A 19,352-nucleotide genomic window follows, 5' to 3' on the forward strand; every position below is an offset into this window, starting at 1 on the left:
CCCTTTAATCCGACTCGTTCCCTTTAATCCGACTCGTTCCCTTTAATCCGACTCGTTCCCTTTAATCCGACTCGTTCCCTTTAATCCGACTCGTTCCCTTTAATCCGACTCGTTCCCTTTAATCCGACTCGTTCCCTTTAATCCGACTCGTTCCCTTTAGAGCGACTCGTTCCCTTTAATCCGACTCGTTCCCTTTAATCCGACTCGTTCCCTTTAATCCGACTCGTTCCCTTTAAGCGAATCTTTTGACACAATCCGTCCAGTTTATCCGTCTGCAGTTGCTCAACAGTCACAGAAAACATTTGTTTTAACATTGTTTAATAGGACACTTTGAGATTCTATATTATGATCCACAATTCAGACATTATTGGTATCAAGTATTTAACATTAAACAAGTACAAACTGGTACATTATGTAATCTTCCAATGAATTAACTATGATGCCTTACAGGTCAAACGATATTCATTCTGTTCATTTCCTGCACGGTGCTGGTGAGACGACTTCCAGTTACAATATAAATAGTTTGTTCTCCCTTCATGTACATTTATTACAAAAGTATAGATCTTAAAATATGCACCATGGCTCCGATAAGGAAGTGGTGCTTTTAAAAGGTTTGGCACTCGTAGGTTTTTAAATGGCTGAAAATAAACATCTTCTGCCACGTTTCTGCCAAGAAATCCGAACACGGATGTTGAAAAGAGAACGTGTGCTTCACATAGAAAGGCCTCGAAGCAAAATGACCCTTGTTGTGATGAGCACAAAGTCTCAGTGTGACCGCTTGCTTAGACGCGGCGTGCTGCCAAACAGGTCAAAGGTCAGGGCGCCGGGGGTCGAGGGCTCAGTGGCGGGCGGCCTTGCAGACCTTGTCGTACACCTCGGGGAAGGCCTCCTTACAGCCGAGCTCGTCTCTCAGTCTGCGGTAGAGCCGCCCGTCAAACATCTCCCAGAACTCCTCTCGGTCCATGTACACATCTGCATACAGCATCTGGAACCTGGGGGGGCGGGTTTACGTGTCAACATTATGCTTCAGGGCAGAATTAGAATAAAAATAGTAAACTGGGTCACATGATCATTGAATCGGTTCTTTATTCAGTACATTCATTAACTTGTTTGAGTGCACAACCTGAAAATGACCTTCTGGGAGGTTCTAGAGAGGGACACTTGCTGTACACGCGGAGACTTACCCGTGCACTTCTCGCACAAACTTCTCCAGCTGCCGCGTTGACGCTTTGGCCTCAAAGTGTTTGACTCGGGGTTCCCCGTAGGCGCCGATGTCCACGTACAGCTCCGCCTCCTGCCCCCTGGGGTGCACCATCCCTCTGCCCGGGGGCAACAGGAAGGGACACAGCCACAGAGGGTAGACCTGCAGACAGCACAAGACACGCAGGGGTTCAGACGGGGGCTGGGACGGGGGCGAGTTGGGATGGTTGGGACGGGAGCGAGTTGGGACGGGGGCGAGTTGGGATGGTTGGGACGGGAGCGAGTTGGGACGGGGGCGAGTTGGGACGGGGGCGAGTTGGGACGGTTGGGACGGGAGCGAGTTGGGACGGTTGGGACGGGAGCGAGTTGGGACGGTTGGGACGGGAGCGAGTTGGGACGGTTGGGACGGGAGCGAGTTGGGACGGTTGGGACGGGGGCGAGTTGGGACGGGGGCGAGTTGGGACGGGGGCGAGTTGGGACGGGAGCGAGTTGGGACGGGGGCGAGTTGGGACGGTTGGGACGGTTGGGACGGGAGCGAGTTGAGCCGGGGGCTGGGGCGCTAACCTCGACGTCCTGGTGGAAGCGGGCGATGGCGGCCTGCAGGTCCTTCATGGGGACCAGCATGTCCTGCACCACGTGGTGCTGCTCGTAGAGCCGGCGGATGGTCTCGCCCTGCGTGAGCTTCAGCAGGGAGATCTTGGGAGGAACCATCCAGCCGAACACCCAGCGGAATATCGGGTTATTGCCGAAGGGAATAATATCCTGGAGAAAGGACAAAAATAGAAATTATTATTATCTCTTTTGGAAGGTTATTCTTTTGTTTCAGTTTTAGTTAATTTAATTTAATAATTGAATATTTCTATCTTATTATATTGTATATGCTATCTTTTTATTATATTTTCTTCCCTGTACATGCTGCTGTGATACCAAAATGTCCTTATTGAGGGATCAATAAAGTATCAATATCTATCTATCTGTACTCCGACGGGTTCAAAGGTGGCGTGACATTTTTTTTTTTTTTTTACACATAATTAATTTTTATTAGATTTCATGTAAAATATATCCACTCACATAATCTGCGTACGGTATCTTAACAATTGAAATGACAAGAACACAAATGACGTCATGTCGTTTGCCTGAATGATGTTGGATTTCTGCACGAGGTCATTCGTTCCACTCAGGAGACACTTCTTGTGTTGCAGCAGAATAAAGTCACGCGTCGTAATCACCAAGTGATCTATAGCTCCGCCCCCTGTTTCCTGCCGCGTCCAGAGAACAAAACCCTGAGAGGCAGAAGCTCCTGGAGGGATCGGCCACACCACCGCTGTGAATAATTCATCGAGCCACTTACCGTCGCACAAAACAAAAGGATGCCGAGCCCTCGCTAATGGTGTGTGTGTGTGTGTGTGTGTGTGTGTACCTGAATCTCCCAGAAGATGCTGCGTGTGTGTCTGTGATAGTACTGCCTCAGAGGGATGTACTCCACCGCGCCGCGGTCGTCTCGCAGGAAGCCCTCAACGTGTTTGAAGAACCAGGGTTTGAAGTGGAGGCCGATTCTGTTGACCTGAGGTCAAACGGAGGTCACACGGTGACCTTTTGTTCCCGTGACGTAACAGAAACACCTTTTAACCGTTGGGCGGCGGCATCGCCGTGGAGACGCAAAAAAACCAACGAAAAACAAGTGAGACGCGCCCACCTTGTCGGGCTCGGCGTGGTCCGTCATCGTCCCCGTCATGACCACGGCGGCGTCCCGGCCGTACTGGAGGCCCTCCACGAACGTGTTCCGCTTGTCCTCCGAGGCGGCGGCGAAGCGGCGGCAGATGTTCTCCAGCCCTCTGACCGGCTCGTAGCGCAGCTTCACCCAGGCCTTCGCCGGGACGATCTTCACCTCGGCCGCCACCAGGAAGCCCAGCGTCCCGCAGGACCAGGGGACGGCGTGGAACAGGTCCGCGTTGTCCTCCTCTGTGCAGCGCACCAAGCTGCCGTCAGCTAGCACCAGCTCGTACGCCACGCAGATGTGCTGAAACAGCCCGTAGATGTGGGAGGACGACTCGATGCCCGTACCCATCACCAGGCCACCTGGGGGAGGAGAGCCGCTCGCCTTAACATCACTCACACGTCTGGGCCTTCAGGATAAATAATGTACTGATGGGAAAACATTAGATCGCTGATGGCATCAGGGAATCCATTATGAAACCCGATCCGCTGTGTGTGTGTGTGTGTGTGTGGGGGGGGGGGGGGGGGGGGGGCTGCTTCCAACTGCAGCCATTTCCTCCCAGATTCATCTCCTGAGCTACAACAACCGCCGTCTAACGCGATTAGAGAAGTCGCTGGTGCTCTACACAGGAAGTCTGCGATTGATGGAGAGACACCAGAGAGCACAGATGGGCCGTTACTGAGGGGGGGGGACGGGGGGGGGACGTACCCACAGTGAGGTCATCCAGCTCGGGCAACACCGGCAGCGTCCAGCCAATGGAGGTGAGGAGGGCGGTCACCTGACCCATGTTGGCCAGCGGCTCGACCCTCACGACCTGAAACCAAAACAGGTGAAACATGGAAACAGCTCCACGCTAACGACGCTAACGATGCTCGTAGTTCATTATTTAACACCCGGCTCCACAGAACAGGACGATGAAGCTTATCCGAGACACTTAGAATGTTCTCCATTGAAAGTTGTCAAATGTACAACAAAGTATCTCCATTTCTCTGAAGACTTTGGCAACTGTGGAGTGAAAATATCACCAATAGTCTTTGTTATAATTCTCAAAAGGCAAAGTTACGTGAAAAGAAGGACAACACATCCAAAAGCGAAGGGAGGGACGCCTCCCGCTAAAGCTACGATGCTAACATGCCGACGCTTAGCAGGGAACGTTTAGCCTTCAAATATTTGTTTTTATTTGTAAAATAAGCTCCTATTATTACCGCACTTCTCCACTCTGGTTTATTTTATAGTTTACTAAATATAAAAAAAAGGGCCATAAAAAGTAACTTTACACCGTTCATGTCAAGTCCTTCTGAAATGAGTCATTTCTTAGTTCTTAGTAGTTGCACGGTGCACTGGGGCACCAGTTCAACCAGTTTCCATCCTGGATTTTTCACATACTGTCACACCGACGTGACGCCTGTCGCTCTGCGGCCGGCGGCATCGCGTGTCGCTCTCGCAGCGGTCAGAGTGACACGTGTGTCATTAATAATTATACAACTATTAATGAGCCACAACAAAACGCTCTTTAACACAACGGTCTGCGACACAAACCATTTGTGACACTAATAATTGTACATTTATAAAATTACACCACCGAACTGCATGCTGGGTAGAGCTCGCTATACAAGCTAACACGCTAACTCGCCGGCCAGTTGCTAGCGGTGAACAGCAAGCGGGAACGCTGCTCAGGTGACCGCCGTCGTTTTCGGCTCAATGAATTAACGCGTTTACTCAAAAAAAACATAGCGTGATATACGGTGAAACCGCCAGAATCTAAATAAATACCGTGATATGAATCTGTGGCCATAACGCCGGCCGACATCTCACGATCTGTTATCATTTTATTATAGATTGTTTTACCGTTATGTGTGTCTGTGTGCGTCTGTGTGAGTCTGTGTTAGTTGGGGATAAACTTTAAAAAAATTCCCAGTTTGGGACTCACTGGTTTGCTGTGCTAGCGCGCTAAAGGAGGCTAACTAGCACGAGCTAGCACCATGTGACTCCTCCCACCTGCCGTTTGGTGTCCACCTCCAGGATGTCCATCATGTTGATCATGATGTTCTTGTGCGTCTTCTTGTACTTCCCCACCCGGAGCGACACGGTGAGCCAGCCGGGACGTCCCGTGCACATGTGGGTCTTGGCGCCGTCCTTCCTCCACTCGCGCACCTGAAGACCAAGAACACAAACGACGTCATGGAGGCCTTCTCATCGAAGACGCAGGACCTTCGAAAGGCCTCTGCAGCTCGTTTAACCTCTATTGAATATCTGAGACATCTCGCTAACAAAGGAAGACGGGTCATGATCCTTGAACTGATCAGAACCCGAAGATGTAGATCAGTCAGAACCTCCGTTAACGGGAACCAAAGGGACAATAGTAACTTCTTAGTGACGTTGACTCTTTATGCATCAGTAACAACTTGTAGGAGTTATTAATCGTATCTAATGTGTGAAATGTTGAGCAGGTCAATAATAGGAATTAATTTCTACCAGAACTAAGACGAAGCAGTGACTCTTCCCACTGGGGCCCTTTTTATTACCCATGAGCCTTTGCAAAAACAGGTAACTCCTCCCTGCGTTCACCGTGCAGGACTACACACACCTGTATGAGTCACTCCCACACAGGCCGTGGTGGTGATGATGGTGGTGATGAAGGCCTCACCTGTCGCTGGACGTCCCGCACGCGCTGGTCGTGCAGTTTGGGCGCGGAGCACATCTTGAAGATGAGCCACGCGCGCACGTAGTAGTACACGTCGAACAGCACGGAGAGCGGCAGCAGGAACAGACACACGAACACCCACCGCTGGTGCACGATGACGTAATCCAGGCCCTTGACTCGGATCCACAGCAGCAGCGTCAGCAGCGCGCCGCCGACGTACAGCAGCGCGTCCATGGCGGCAGAATGCGGAGAACCGGCCGCGGACGCGTCGGTCTTTTATTACCGGGAGACTCCCGGCGGCGGCGGAGTGGACCTTCGGTCGGTAGCCGCTCGGCCCCGCCTCCGCTGCGCGGCGATTGGTTCACACCGCTGCCGAGGCGGAGCCGAGCGCCGGCGAACACTTCACGGTCATTGGTTGAACAGGTGACTGTTGGCGACGCTGGAGGTGTGGCCTCCGGGCTCAGCCAATCAGGAAGCAGAGAGGCTGTCACACCACGCACGCGGTCCCGCGTGGCTCTGTTACGTCACTGAGGCCATATCACCCAACCTGAGTTGTGTGTGTGTGTGTATATATATACAGTGTGTAAACTTTTTTATATCGTCCAACCCGAATTCTCAACAATCTACAAACAAGACAAAGTCTGGAACTACATTTTTAGGAAACTGAACACAATTTTAAAAAGTGTAAAAGGCGAGGTAGCACACTGCACACGGCCCGGCGTCCTTTTCCCAATGTCCAATGTCCTGTGTGGAAATCTGCAGACGGCCACATGAAGCCCCACTCAAGATGTTTATTAGGTTCCAGTACTGTGTCTACTAATGAGAGAATATTGTTCTCATCTAACATAATGTAAATATTCTATTCATATGAAATAACAGTAACAGAGTCCAGCACTTTCACATAAGCCTAATTAGATTTCACAACATGGAATAATGAAGAATCACATGTTACGTGGGACCATTGAATTAAGCGTGTAAAAAAATATTTTCTTCCAACACGTCAACCATTGCTTTCCATGAGACAGGACATGTCCTCAGTGTCCTCAGTCCCTATAGGTTGTGATTCATTGCCTTCAGTCTCTTGAAACATGAGTGTGAGATACTAATTATTTCTCTAATAAACGCTTTGTTCAGCGGCCCTCCAGGACGACAGGAACTCGTACGTGCTGCAGGGGGGTTGAGAAGCTCATAGATCCGAGGAGGACGTCCCAGGTCTCTACGTCCTCCAAAGGACATTTATTTATTCATGATTTGGTACTCAAGAATATTTGAGGTATTTGCCAAATATCACGTAGTCAATATTTCGTTGAAAACGGTTTGTGACTATTCGCTCGAGCCCAACGTGGGAGATGAAGCCTCTGATTCCGGCCGCTGTGATTTCGTCCTGCTTTGAGGCCCCAGAGGAACCGACCTCCCGTCACTATTCGGCCCGCGTCCTTTTGTTGGGACGAGTCTCTCCGTCTCATTCAAATCACGTTCAACGGAGCAGCTCGATCACATGGAGCATATTGATCCTCCCCTGCTGATAGACTTAAAACCCACGGTTCAATTATTAATCAAACATACTGGAAATATAACAGAGGACCTTTGGACTCGCTCACTTACACGGATTCCTCTCCCAAACTAACCAGACATGGTGTTTGTTTCGTCGGCCGTGTACTAATAAATATCTGAATATAGAACATCAAAGCAGATTTAAACCACTGAAGGTTGTAACCTGAAACCACCAGGCGACAAAAGCCAGAACGTGGCCCTTAGTTTCACTCCGTCTCCAACATTTGTGTTTGTGTTTACGGAGATGGCTGTCTGTCACACACACACACACACACACACACACCCCTCAGACACATTAGACGGGGGAGGGTGGGGCGCCAGCAGCGATCCCTAATGGGCTCGGCCGTCCTCTGGTCCATTTGCCCGATGAAGACACGGCTCCTCCTGATGCGTCTTCACAGGCTCACTTGTTATTTTTTTCTCGCTTCAAGACTTTAACCTGAGAGGACGAACACGGGAGACGGACCGGGGACGAACAAGTAGGATTCAGGGAGCTTTTTCCTTTCCTTGTCCCTTCTGTAACTGGAGTGTCTTTGGATGCCTGGTCTCCGTCCCCTCCCAGCCGGCCCTGAAAGTTGACCCTCGGGAAGCAGGCGAGGTGCCGGGCCGGGAGGATGCCGTCGCTGCACCACGGCACCATCTTCATCGGAGCCTTCCTCATCGTGACCGGGGGCTCCACGGCCTTCCTGGTCTCCGCCCAGAGCCGCCTGCAGGCGTTCTCGCTGTGCTGCGTGGCGCTGGGGGTGGTCATGCTCATCCTGGGGCTCTTCTGGGCCATGAACAGCAAGAGCGCCGCCAACTACAACCACGGGGAGTTCGACCCGGAGTGCCCCCACTACCCGTACGACTACCCCAACTTCGGCAGCCATGCCCTCTTCACCCCCCCGGGGAGCCGCTTCCCGGAGTCCCAGTCGGTGTTCCTGCCGAGGTGGGTTGTGGAACAAAAGCCTTATTCAAGTGTATTTAATGATTTGTCTGTCCTGTATTTGTACAGAAAACTAGTCCATTTAACCAGAATATTCTTTTTAATGAAGACACTAAACCCGCTAATTATACACAAGATATTATTTGTCTTCAGAGATGCATCTGTTCATAAGAGGTGTGAACATAAACTCCACTAAAGTAGTTCTGCTTGAATATGGACGTATTCGTCCCCTGATGACAAAATCCTCTACTGGGAGTTTCCCATTTACACACCAATGAAATATGACGACAGAGGAAACAGTTAAAGAAATGAATTCATGTGATCACTTCAGGAAATACACCTGCTTTCTTTGCTAAAAGGTCAGATGAAAACCTCATACCAGTCTGTCACGTCACAGTGAAGACCGATGATGACAAACACGCACACACACATTTCTACACAAAATCCATTTACTGAGCAGCACATAAACCACCTCATGTCATATTTAATATCAAACGTATGTTAGTTACCAACAGCTTCCTGTCTGGAAAGACGACTACAAAGAGACTAAAGACGACTACAAAGAGACTAAAGACCACTACAAAGACACTAAAGACGACTACAAAGAGACTACGACTACAAAGAGACTAAAGACGACTACAAAGAGACTAAAAACGACTACAAAGAGACTAAAGACGACGACAAAGAGACTAAAGACGACGACAAAGAGACTAAAGACGACTACAAAGAGACTACGACTACAAAGAGACTAAAGACGACTACAAAGAGACTAAAGACGACTACAAAGAGACTACGACTACAAAGAGACTAAAGACGACTACAAAGAGACTAAAAACGACTACAAAGAGACTAAAGACGACTACAAAGACACTAAAGACGGCTACAAAGAGACTAAAAACGTTTACAAAGAGACTAAAGACAACTACAAAGAGACTAAAGACGACTACAAAGAGACTAAAGACGACTACAAAGACACTAAAGACAACTACAAAGACACTAAAGACGGCTACAAAGAGACTAAAGACTACAAAGACACTAAATGCAACTACAAAGAGACTAAAGACGACTACAAAGACACTAAATACGACGACAAAGACACTAAATACAAGTACAAGGAGACTAAAGATGACTACAAAGACACTAAATACAACTACAAAGACACTAAAGACGACTACAATGACACTAAATACAACTACAAGGAGACTAAAGGCGACTACAAAGACACTAAATACAACTACAAAGACACTAAAGACGGCTACAAAGAGACTAAAAACGTTTACAAAGACACTAAAGACAACTACAAAGAGACTAAAGACGACTACAAAGAGACTAAAGACGACTACAAAGACACTAAAGACGGCTACAAAGAGACTAAAGACTACAAAGACACTAAATGCAACTACAAAGAGACTAAAGACGACTACAAAGACACTAAATACGACGACAAAGACACTAAATACAACTACAAAGACACTAAATACAACTACAAGGAGACTAAAGGCGACTACAAAGACACTAAATACAACTACAAAGAGACTAAAGACGACTACAAAGACACTAAATACGACTACAAAGACACTAAATACAACTACAAAGAGACTAAAGATGACTACAAAGACACTAAATACGACTACAAAGAGACTAAAGACGACTACAAAGACACTAAATACGACGACAAAGACACTAAATACAACTACAAGGAGACTAAAGGCGACTACAAAGACACGTAATACGACGACAAAGACACTAAATACAACTACAAGGAGACTAAAGGCGACTACAAAGACACTAAATACAACTACAAAGAGACTAAAGACGACTACAAAGACACTAAATACGACTACAAAGACACTAAATACAACTACAAAGAGACTAAAGATGACTACAAAGACACTAAATACGACTACAAAGACACTAAATACAACTACAAAGAGACTAAAGACGACTACAAAGAGTACAGTGAGTTTGTATCCTTATGGTTGGATGCACTTATTGTAAGTCGCTTTGGATAAAAGCGTCAGATAAATGACATGTGATGTAATGTGATGACTACAAAGACACAACAGAGACAGTAAATATGACTACATAAGGACAAACGGCTTAGACACACAAACCCACAGTAGAGACTCAAAACAACTACAACATAAACGCGATTAAACCTGCTTCTCTTGCTCGTTGGTGTGATTGCCGGTGGAGTCGTTTGCGTAAACGAGAGCGTTATTGATCTTTTCTCACTGAACAAATAAATGAAAGCTTGTATTTCACAAACGCATCCCGAGCTTCTGTGTGGACACACAGCTCAGATCCACCGCTGTAATTCAACAGCTTTGTATCTTCCATCGCCTCGCTGTGAAACCCGAGACTACCCGTTGTGCATCAGGGTACCCGACCCGGCAGAAGCCCCCCCTCATGCCCCCTCACGCCCCCACCCTTCATCCTTGTGCTTCCACCACGGGGTTTTCTCCTCATTTGATCTCGTTTTCTCGGCTGCAGGACGATGGAACGCCATCGGCATGGCGCTCGCGGCGAGGAATTCGACTACCCTCCCATGGACGCCGGTGGCTTTAGTCCTTCGCCTCACCCTCCCCTGTGGCAGGAGCCCCCTCCCCCCTACGAGGTCGCCATCAAGACCACGTGCAGCTCCACGCAGCTGCGGCGGGCGTACTCGGACACGCACCTGGCGACCGAGCCCCTGTTCGGACGGTCGAGAGAGATCAGCTTCGAGGTGTGACGTCGGGGGACAAATGGCCCTGAGACTGGGGGGACGGGGGGCTTTTACTCGGACTCACGACCTCACGAACTCCATCAAACACTTGTTTCGCGTGTTTCTTTCTGAGGGCGCCAAACGGGGCCTAGCATGCTAGTAGGTAAACGCATATCTAAATGTACGTGAAAAGGTGGAACTCGAGTACAGAGCAGAAGACCATACGCCGTATGAGTCACCGCGACTTCCCCCCTTAATGCTAAGCTAAGCTAACTGTGACCAAACAGCTGTGAGGTTCACTGACTCCAACAGATGTTTCACACAGAAGCAAAACAGCCATAATAACCAGTTATGGGACGGAGACATCTCTGTGATACGATGTATTTTATTTGCTTGGCTTCTCCTGAAGTGTATCATATATTTCTCTATAGGCGACAATCAATTAGCTTGTGCTACTTACAGAACCGCTTCCATTTATAATGGAAACCTGCCCCCAAATTAACTTTCTTAACTGTATTCAATTGAAATCAAAATACATACATTTTTCTAGTCGTATAAGTGCGAGATGGCGACGGCCGAGATGTGGTTCAAAACACACCAGGAGTCCTCGTCCTCCTTTTACATTATAGTAAAAATCATGAATCCAAGTCTCTGTCAGCGACGCTGGAGGGACTGTTAAAATATCATTATTAATATTTAAATATATTATTTGCTTATTTATTATGTCCACGAGGACGGATTGGACCTAAAACAACAAAAACATCCACCAAATGTTTGTTCATCAAATATAATTAAAGGAATGAATGTGATGTAATTTAGAATAAAGAGCTAATTAATAAAAATGCACAAAAAATCAAAGTATGCAACATAATTGTAAATAATTTAATGTTCCTTTGACGGTTTGTTTGTAACGTGTTTGTTTCACTGTGAGAATCTGTGAGAAGAACGAATCCAGCGAGAGACGGAACGAGGACTCACACACACACACACACACACACACACACACACACACACACACTCTACACACACACACACACACACTCTACACACACACACACACACACACACACACACACACACACACACACACACACACACACACACACACACACTCTACACACACACACACACACACACTCTACACACACACACACACACACACACACACACACACACACACTCTCACACACACACACACACACACACACACTCTACACACACACACACACACTCTACACACACACACACACACACTCTCACACACACACACACACACACACACTCTACACACACACACACACGCACACACACGCACACACACACACACACGCACACTCTACACACACACACACACACACACACTCTACACACACACACACACACACACACACACACACACACACACACACTCTACACACACGCACACACACACACACACTCTACACACACACACACTCTACACACACACGCACACACACACGCACACACACGCACACACACACGCACACACACACACACACTCTACACACACACACACACACACTCTACACACACACACACACACACACACACACACACACTCTCACACACACACACACACACACACACACTCTACACACACACACACACACTCTACACACACACACACACACACTCTCACACACACACACACACACACACACTCTACACACACACACACACGCACACACACGCACACACACACACACACGCACACTCTACACACACACACACACACACACACTCTACACACACACACACACACACACACACACACACACACACACACACACACTCTACACACACGCACACACACACACACACTCTACACACACACACACTCTACACACACACGCACACACACACGCACACACACGCACACACACACGCACACACACACACACACTCTACACACACACTCTACACACACACACGCACACACGCGCACACACACACTCTACACACACGCGCACACACACACACACTCTACACACACACACACTCTACACACACACACGCACACACACACGCACACACACGCACACACACACGCACACACACACACACACACTCTACACACACACTCTACACACACACACACACACACACTCTACACACACACTCACACACACACACACACACACACTCACACACACACACACACACTCTACACACACACACACACACACACGCACACACACTCTACACACACACTCACACACACACACACACACACACACACACACACACACACACACACACTCTACACACACACACACACACTCTACACACACACACACACACACACACACTCTACACACACACTCACACACACACACTCTACACACACACTCACACACACACACACACACACACACACACTCTGCTGTAGGGAAGCTGATGTGAATCACAGGATGTTTGAATGTGTGATTTATGTTCTTCACTGAAGGGAAACTCCCTTGTTGTTTATTTATTTGTGTGTATTCAACTTAATAAACGTGTTTTATTTCGTGGTCTAAACCTGATTAAGTGGTTCAGTTCTTTTTCATCCTGATATTAAAGGCAGAAGCCTCTAACTGGAGAACTGATCCACGTCCAGTGATGCATCATTTTACGCTTTTTATGACAGAAAACATAAAGCAACACAAGAGGTTTAATGTGTGTAATAAAAGATCCGCACAAAGAATGAAAACAGAGGCTCTAAAATGTATCGGAACCGTTGAATAAAGAAATAACCGTTATGTACAGTACGATTGGGTTTTTGTTTCAGTTGTTTTTTAGTAAGTAAGTAAATCTTTATTTGTATATTTCATCCCTTTAGTTGTTAGAATTAGAAATTAGAAAAAGACATTTAAGGGAAAAGTTAATGCTTGAATGGCTTCAGATGAATATTGATATTGTTTGCTTGTTTTAGTTCAGCAGTTATGTGATAAAATAATAAGAAAAAGCAAATAACAGAAATGCAGCCTTTGAGCAGCACGTATTGTCCCGTATCTATATTGTTTATATATATATATATATATATATATATAAATCCCCCCGGCAGAGTCCGTCCCCCCACAGCGACGCGTCACCGGAAAGTCTTCCTCATGACAAAAAACAAAAACACTTCCTCATGCTGCTGCCAGATGGAACAGAAGCGACATCCAAAGGGCCGGAAATGCTCCTCCCACTGCGGGGGAGGGACACGGCAGAGAGACGGGGGGGGGGGGGGGGGGGGGGGGGGGGGAGGGACACGCCAGAGAGACGGGGGGGAGGGACACCGAGGGAGAGGCTGGAGAAGCTTTTTGTGAGTTTCTTCAGGCTGAGCGGAGGGAAAGTTGAGGACAGAGACTTCTGCTCAGGTACAGAGACAGACAGAGAGACATGTTTACGAGTTGCATACCCTGTTGCCCCCCCTCCCCCCCTAACTTCCTTCTGCTCCTCTCTCCTGCAGACGGGCTGCTGCTGAAGACCTTTGGGGGGCTCCGGAGATGCCGCTGCCCCGGGGCCTGCTGCTCTGCCTGAGCATCGTGCTGATGGCAGCCGGGGGGGGCACGGCCCTCGGCGTGGGCCTGGCCCAGCAGTCGGCCCCTCTGTTTGCGCTCGGGCTGTTCCTGGCCATGGGGGGCGTGGCCCTGCTGGTCAGCGGCATCTGCATGGCGATGAAGAACCTCCAGGTGGGGGTGCCCGGGCACTCCCTGCTGCACCCGCGCACAGGAACCCGCTTCAGCCCCCAGCAGGCCCTGGCCATACAAAGGTATGACTCACGACGCTGCATCCTGTCTCCTGACCAGCAGGGGGCGACTCCTCTGCTCCCATAGACGTCTATGAGGAAATGACTCTACTTCTCTGTAGTGACCAGCAGGGGGCGACTCCTCTGCTCCCATAGACGTCTATGAGGAAATGACTCTACTTCTCTGTAGTGACCAGCAGGGGGCGACTCCTCTGCTCCCATAGACGTCTATGAGGAAATGACTCTACTTCTCTGTAGTGACCAGCAGGGGGCGACTCCTCTGCTCCCATAGACGTCTATGAGGAAATGACTCTACTTCTCTGTAGTGACCAGCAGGGGGCGACTCCTCTGCTCCCATAGACGTCTATGAGGAAATGACTCTACTTCTCTGTAGTGACCAGCAGGGGGCGACTCCTCTGCTCCCATAGACGTCTATGAGGAAATGACTCTACTTCTCTGTAGTGACCAGCAGGGGGCGACTCCTCTGCTCCCATAGACGTCTATGAGGAAATGACTCTACTTCTCTGTAGTGACCAGCAGGGGGCGACTCCTCTGCTCCCATAGACGTCTATGAGGAAATGACTCTACTTCTCTGTAGTGACCAGCAGGGGGCGACTCCTCTGCTCCCATAGACGTCTATGAGGAAATGACTCTACTTCTCTGTAGTGACCAGCAGGGGGCGACTCCTCTGCTCCCATAGACGTCTATGAGGAAATGACTCTACTTCTCTGTAGTGACCAGCAGGGGGCGACTCCTCTGCTCCCATAGACGTCTATGAGGAAATGACTCTACTTCTCTGTAGTGACCAGCAGGGGGCGACTCCTCTGCTCCCATAGACGTCTATGAGGAAATGACTCTACTTCTCTGTAGTGACCAGCAGGGGGCGACTCCTCTGCTCCCATAGACGTCTATGAGGAAATGACTCTACTTCTCTGTAGTGACCAGCAGGGGGCGACTCCTCTGCTCCCATAGACGTCTATGAGGAAATGACTCTACTTCTCTCTTGATTTATTCCCTCAGTAAACGTTGTAAACATGAGTTTATTGTCTCAGTCTCTAGTTTCACGTCTTCTTCACACAGCATGATGTTCATTTAGTGACTGATGGTCCTTTTAGAGTCAAACAGACCATAAAGCAGGGGAGGCTTTGGGGCGGGGCTACACGCTGATTGACAGGTCTCTCTACCAGCCTCCTCCACGTCCTCCTCAGTCCATATATGGTCACTTCCTGTTCACTCGTTGGTCAGGATGGCGACGGCAAAACTGCTGAATCGAAACATCCACAAACCAGCAGGTGACTTCGTCACTTCTTACGTACGTTGGTAGCTGCGTGACGGCTAACTAGCTCTCTGCTAGCTAGCTAGCTAGCATAGGGGATCAGATGAGAATAAACGTTATTTTTGTATTTCTGTAACCTTTCTTAATTATTTAAAATAGTTAAAATACTTGTTAATCTTCTGGCATCTAAAAAGTAGACAAGTAGATGCAACGAGGAAACAAGGCGCACCGTCCTGAACAGAATGTTCCGGGCTTCCTTTGTGTTGACCGGATAAATAAAGCGGCCTGAAGACAAACACCAGAGCTGAGGAACACACAGAGGAGCCCTATTAGGACCTTCACATCGTGCTTACACTCGGGAAGCTCTGCTCTTCGTCCTCCCAGAGCGAGCTGTCCCCCGACGTCTCGCCACAAACCACTCAAGGCGAAAAGAGGCGCGAACCTCAAATGTGTGGAGACGCAGTTCTTCAGTGGTGAATAGTTCAAGGAGTTTAAACAAAGTTTACGGAAACGCTGAAAAGATGTGAGAGAAATGTCTTCTTACAAAAACACTTCCTGCTGAAAAGACTTAAAGTCCACGTCAGTGAGGAGAAGTTACGTGGACACTTACATCATCCACCATCACGGATCTGATGTCATCACAGCGGTGACGTGGAGCATTCTGTCCTGGCAGGAGGTGACGTAGCACGACGTAGCACGATGTAGCATGACGTAGCACAGCGTAGCACGACGTAGCACGTGAACTAAACACAAAACAAATAATAACTTTCTGTAAATAGTAACTAGTACATTTTGTGAGGAAACTCAAGTAGTGAAAAATGAAAGTTGACTTGAGTGTGAACTGTTATGACCCTGCCCCCCCCCCCCCCTCGCCCCCCCTCGCCCCCCCAGGAGGCTGGACCGAATACGTCGGGAGATGTCGGAGGGCTCCGTCAGGACGGCGGAGCCGGAGCCCCCCCTCCCCTCCACGCCTCCGCCCTGGACCATGGAGCCGCCCCCCTCCTACGACACGGTGATGAAGAGCCAGCAGCACAGCGAGCGGCTCTGAGCTCGTCCAGCCGGTTGTTGTTGTTGTTGTTGTTGTTGTTGTTGTTGTTGTTGTGTGAGGAGTTGTTGCTAAGGATGAAGTCACAGCGGGGGGGGGTCGGGGGTCGGGGGGCGTCGGCTCCTCTGTGCCTTAAAGACGCTCTGAAGTCAAACACAAGCCAAGAAGAAGACAAAGACTTCCTGTTTGTTGTGATCGATCACTTCAGAGCGCCATGTGACTCCAGCTGAAGGGATTCGATTGGCTGGATTCTACTGGCCCGCTTGGATCACGTGACCGACCACTGCGGCCGCGAGGCGCTCTTCATCTTCCCCCAGAACTCTTCCCGCCAAACACAAGTCAAAACGTCCCCACGCGTGAACCTCCATCTTGCAATTCGGCGTACAAAGTACGGGGCGGAGCCGCGGTGTCGCCCGCCCGCCTGAACCAATGACGAGCCGAGTTAGCAGCTGTCAATCACGATGTCCCGCGGCCTTTTGTGTAGCACCAAGTAAGTTATTTATCGGACTGATAACTGGAACTACCTTAAAGGATAGAAAATGTCTGATGGCCAAAGGGGCGGGGCTTATGGCCAAGGACGTCCAAGCCCCGCCCCTAAAGAGCCCAACAGCTTGTGTCCCCGAACCTTTGGATTCGTGTACTTGGAACGTTCAGAAGAGAAATGAAGACTTCTCTGAAACCGCGAACACAACGACCTCTGGCTGAGTCGCCGACTTTTGGCCTGAAGCAAGGTGACCCACACACACGCACACACACGCCCACCCACACACACACACACACACACACGCACACGCACACGCCCACACACACGCACACGCACACGCACACAGTAATAACCAGCAGAGTGGAACCGGTCTCTCTGCTCTCGCCTTTAAGCCTCCGCTTCCAGTCTTGAGTGGACGCGCGTGGCGCCGATGGTCCGATGGTCGAGGGGAAGCCGTATCGATGCGGTCTGGTCGCGGCGGGTCTCTGCGTGGTGGCGCTCGGCCTCTTCATCATGACTCGGGAGCAGCCGCACGTCTACGCCTCCATGTGCGCTCTGGGGGTCATCATGGTGTGTATCGGCACCGCCTGGAGCCTCTGCCAGTGCTATCCCAAGGTAGACCTGCGTGTGCGTGTGTGTGTGTGCGTGGTTGATTGATTGATTTGAAATTGATTAGTAATGGAAAGCATGTGCTTTTCAGGTCATTTTGGCTCCTGAGATTCAGGAGGGAGGTCGACAGGACGTTACTTTAACTGCAGATAGGTAACTCTCACACACACACACACACGCACGCACGCACGCACGCACGCACGCACGCACGCACGCACGCACACACACGCACGCACACACACACACACACGCACACACACACACGCTCACGCACACTCACTCACTGTGTGTACTTTCAGGCCTGCGATGCTGCAGACTTCCTGTGGTCAGACATCGAGCAGCTGTCCCGCGCTGCAGCTGGTCTGAGGGCGGGACAACGGCCCCCACCGGACCTCCTGATTGGTCCGATCCAGACGGACGTCCTGCGCCGCTTTGTTCATGGTGTATTACGTTAGATTTTTTCAGGAGTCAAAGTGACGGATTTTCTATCATGTTGTTAGTTAATAAAGTTGTATATTGCATCTGTATTCAGATTCATTTATTAGAGACTGTGTTTAGGGGGGGGGGGGGGGGCAGTGAGTTACACTGCATTGACCTAAATTGTACCGTTATGGGGCCAATATTTCTGGCTCCATAGTGAGATTAAAATGGTCTTCTGAGGGGGGGGGGGGGGCACCTTTACTGGTGTTGTTTGCGGAACAAAAACACTTTACAGAAGTTGTGCATTCCAGTTTATTTTATATCAAATTTCCCCTTCGTCAAACTCTTGATGTACAAATTAAAAGTTGAGTTGTAACATGCGATGCAGAGAGTCCTTCACAATCCAACGACAGTAAAAACCCGTACAGTTGCCTCGGTCGCCCCCCCCCCCTCCCCAAACACACACATCCCCCCCCCCCCAAACACACACATCCCCCCCAAAGCCCCGATTCAGACTCCAGACGTTGTTTGTTATAAAGTTTCTTCCTCTTCAAGGCGAAGAGACGCACGTGTGTCTCATCACTTGGCACAGATTGGGGGGGGTGTGGAGGGGGGGGGGGGGTCTCACACTGGAAGGACAAACTTCACTACGACTCGTCGCGGTCATTCACGATGGATTCGTAGCCACAACGAGCATCTCCCATGCAAACGTGTTGGGAGCACGACGTCACATTCACATCTGGGGGGGGGGGGGGGGGGGGGGGGGGGCAGTTAAAGCTCAGACTGGTTCCCCTCAAACTACCGACATCTACAAAGTGTCTCTGCAAAGCAGCAGCAGGTGTTTTTCTACAGTGTGCTGCTGCCTTGTTTTATTAGGACAGAACCCCCCCCCCCCCACACACACACACACACACACACACACACACACACACACACACACACACACACACACACACACACACACACACACACACACACACACACACACACACACACACACACACACACACACACACACACACACACAGAGGACGCTTCCCA

General features: G+C 49.5%; 4 protein-coding genes across 4 annotated transcripts; 3 read left to right on the top strand and 1 right to left on the bottom strand.

Moving 5' to 3' along the window:
* Window positions 1-301: 301 nt before the first annotated feature.
* Window positions 302-5,928, bottom strand: dhcr24 (24-dehydrocholesterol reductase). Its single transcript, XM_040169965.2, has 8 exons — window positions 5,565-5,928; window positions 4,916-5,071; window positions 3,626-3,731; window positions 2,897-3,279; window positions 2,621-2,764; window positions 1,765-1,962; window positions 1,185-1,363; window positions 302-992 (listed from the first exon to the last, which is right to left on the bottom strand). Exons 1-8 carry the CDS (start codon window positions 5,793-5,795, stop codon window positions 839-841), a joined length of 1,551 nt encoding a protein of 516 aa, XP_040025899.1. The 5' UTR covers window positions 5,796-5,928; the 3' UTR covers window positions 302-838.
* A 1,548-nt stretch (window positions 5,929-7,476) lies between these two features.
* On the top strand, window positions 7,477-11,730 carry LOC120814870 (uncharacterized). The gene is made up of 2 exons (XM_078107728.1): window positions 7,477-8,043; window positions 10,534-11,730. Exons 1-2 carry the CDS (start codon window positions 7,730-7,732, stop codon window positions 10,769-10,771), a joined length of 552 nt encoding a protein of 183 aa, XP_077963854.1. The 5' UTR covers window positions 7,477-7,729; the 3' UTR covers window positions 10,772-11,730.
* A 2,253-nt stretch (window positions 11,731-13,983) lies between these two features.
* LOC144411372 (uncharacterized) lies at window positions 13,984-17,813 on the top strand. The gene is made up of 4 exons (XM_078107729.1): window positions 13,984-14,106; window positions 14,199-14,501; window positions 16,645-17,529; window positions 17,675-17,813. Exons 2-3 carry the CDS (start codon window positions 14,236-14,238, stop codon window positions 16,799-16,801), a joined length of 423 nt encoding a protein of 140 aa, XP_077963855.1. The 5' UTR covers window positions 13,984-14,106; window positions 14,199-14,235; the 3' UTR covers window positions 16,802-17,529; window positions 17,675-17,813.
* Window positions 17,721-18,418, top strand: bsnd (barttin CLCNK type accessory subunit beta). The gene is made up of 3 exons (XM_078107730.1): window positions 17,721-17,897; window positions 17,983-18,044; window positions 18,191-18,418. Exons 1-3 carry the CDS (start codon window positions 17,721-17,723, stop codon window positions 18,255-18,257), a joined length of 306 nt encoding a protein of 101 aa, XP_077963856.1. The 3' UTR covers window positions 18,258-18,418.
* The last annotated feature ends 934 nt before the right edge of the window (window positions 18,419-19,352 follow it).

This window comes from Gasterosteus aculeatus, chromosome 8 (assembly GCF_964276395.1).
Source record: "Gasterosteus aculeatus chromosome 8, fGasAcu3.hap1.1, whole genome shotgun sequence".
NCBI lineage: Eukaryota > Metazoa > Chordata > Actinopteri > Perciformes > Gasterosteidae > Gasterosteus > Gasterosteus aculeatus.

Coding starts and splice junctions, on each gene's coding strand:
- LOC120814870 (XM_078107728.1), top strand. CDS start 7,730: ATGCCGTCGCTGCACCACGGCACCATCTTCATCGGAGCCTTCCTCATC. Junction 8,044..10,533: donor CAGTCGGTGTTCCTGCCGAG/GTGGGTTGTGGA, acceptor TCTCGGCTGCAG/GACGATGGAACGCCATCGGC.
- bsnd (XM_078107730.1), top strand. CDS start 17,721: ATGGTCGAGGGGAAGCCGTATCGATGCGGTCTGGTCGCGGCGGGTCTC. Junction 17,898..17,982: donor TCTGCCAGTGCTATCCCAAG/GTAGACCTGCGT, acceptor TGTGCTTTTCAG/GTCATTTTGGCTCCTGAGAT. Junction 18,045..18,190: donor GTTACTTTAACTGCAGATAG/GTAACTCTCACA, acceptor GTGTACTTTCAG/GCCTGCGATGCTGCAGACTT.
- dhcr24 (XM_040169965.2), bottom strand. CDS start 5,795: ATGGACGCGCTGCTGTACGTCGGCGGCGCGCTGCTGACGCTGCTGCTG. Junction 2,765..2,896: donor ACCACGCCGAGCCCGACAAG/GTGGGCGCGTCT, acceptor GTTTGACCTCAG/GTCAACAGAATCGGCCTCCA. Junction 1,364..1,764: donor GCTTCCACCAGGACGTCGAG/GTTAGCGCCCCA, acceptor TGCTGTCTGCAG/GTCTACCCTCTGTGGCTGTG.
- LOC144411372 (XM_078107729.1), top strand. CDS start 14,236: ATGCCGCTGCCCCGGGGCCTGCTGCTCTGCCTGAGCATCGTGCTGATG. Junction 14,502..16,644: donor CAGGCCCTGGCCATACAAAG/GTATGACTCACG, acceptor TCGCCCCCCCAG/GAGGCTGGACCGAATACGTC.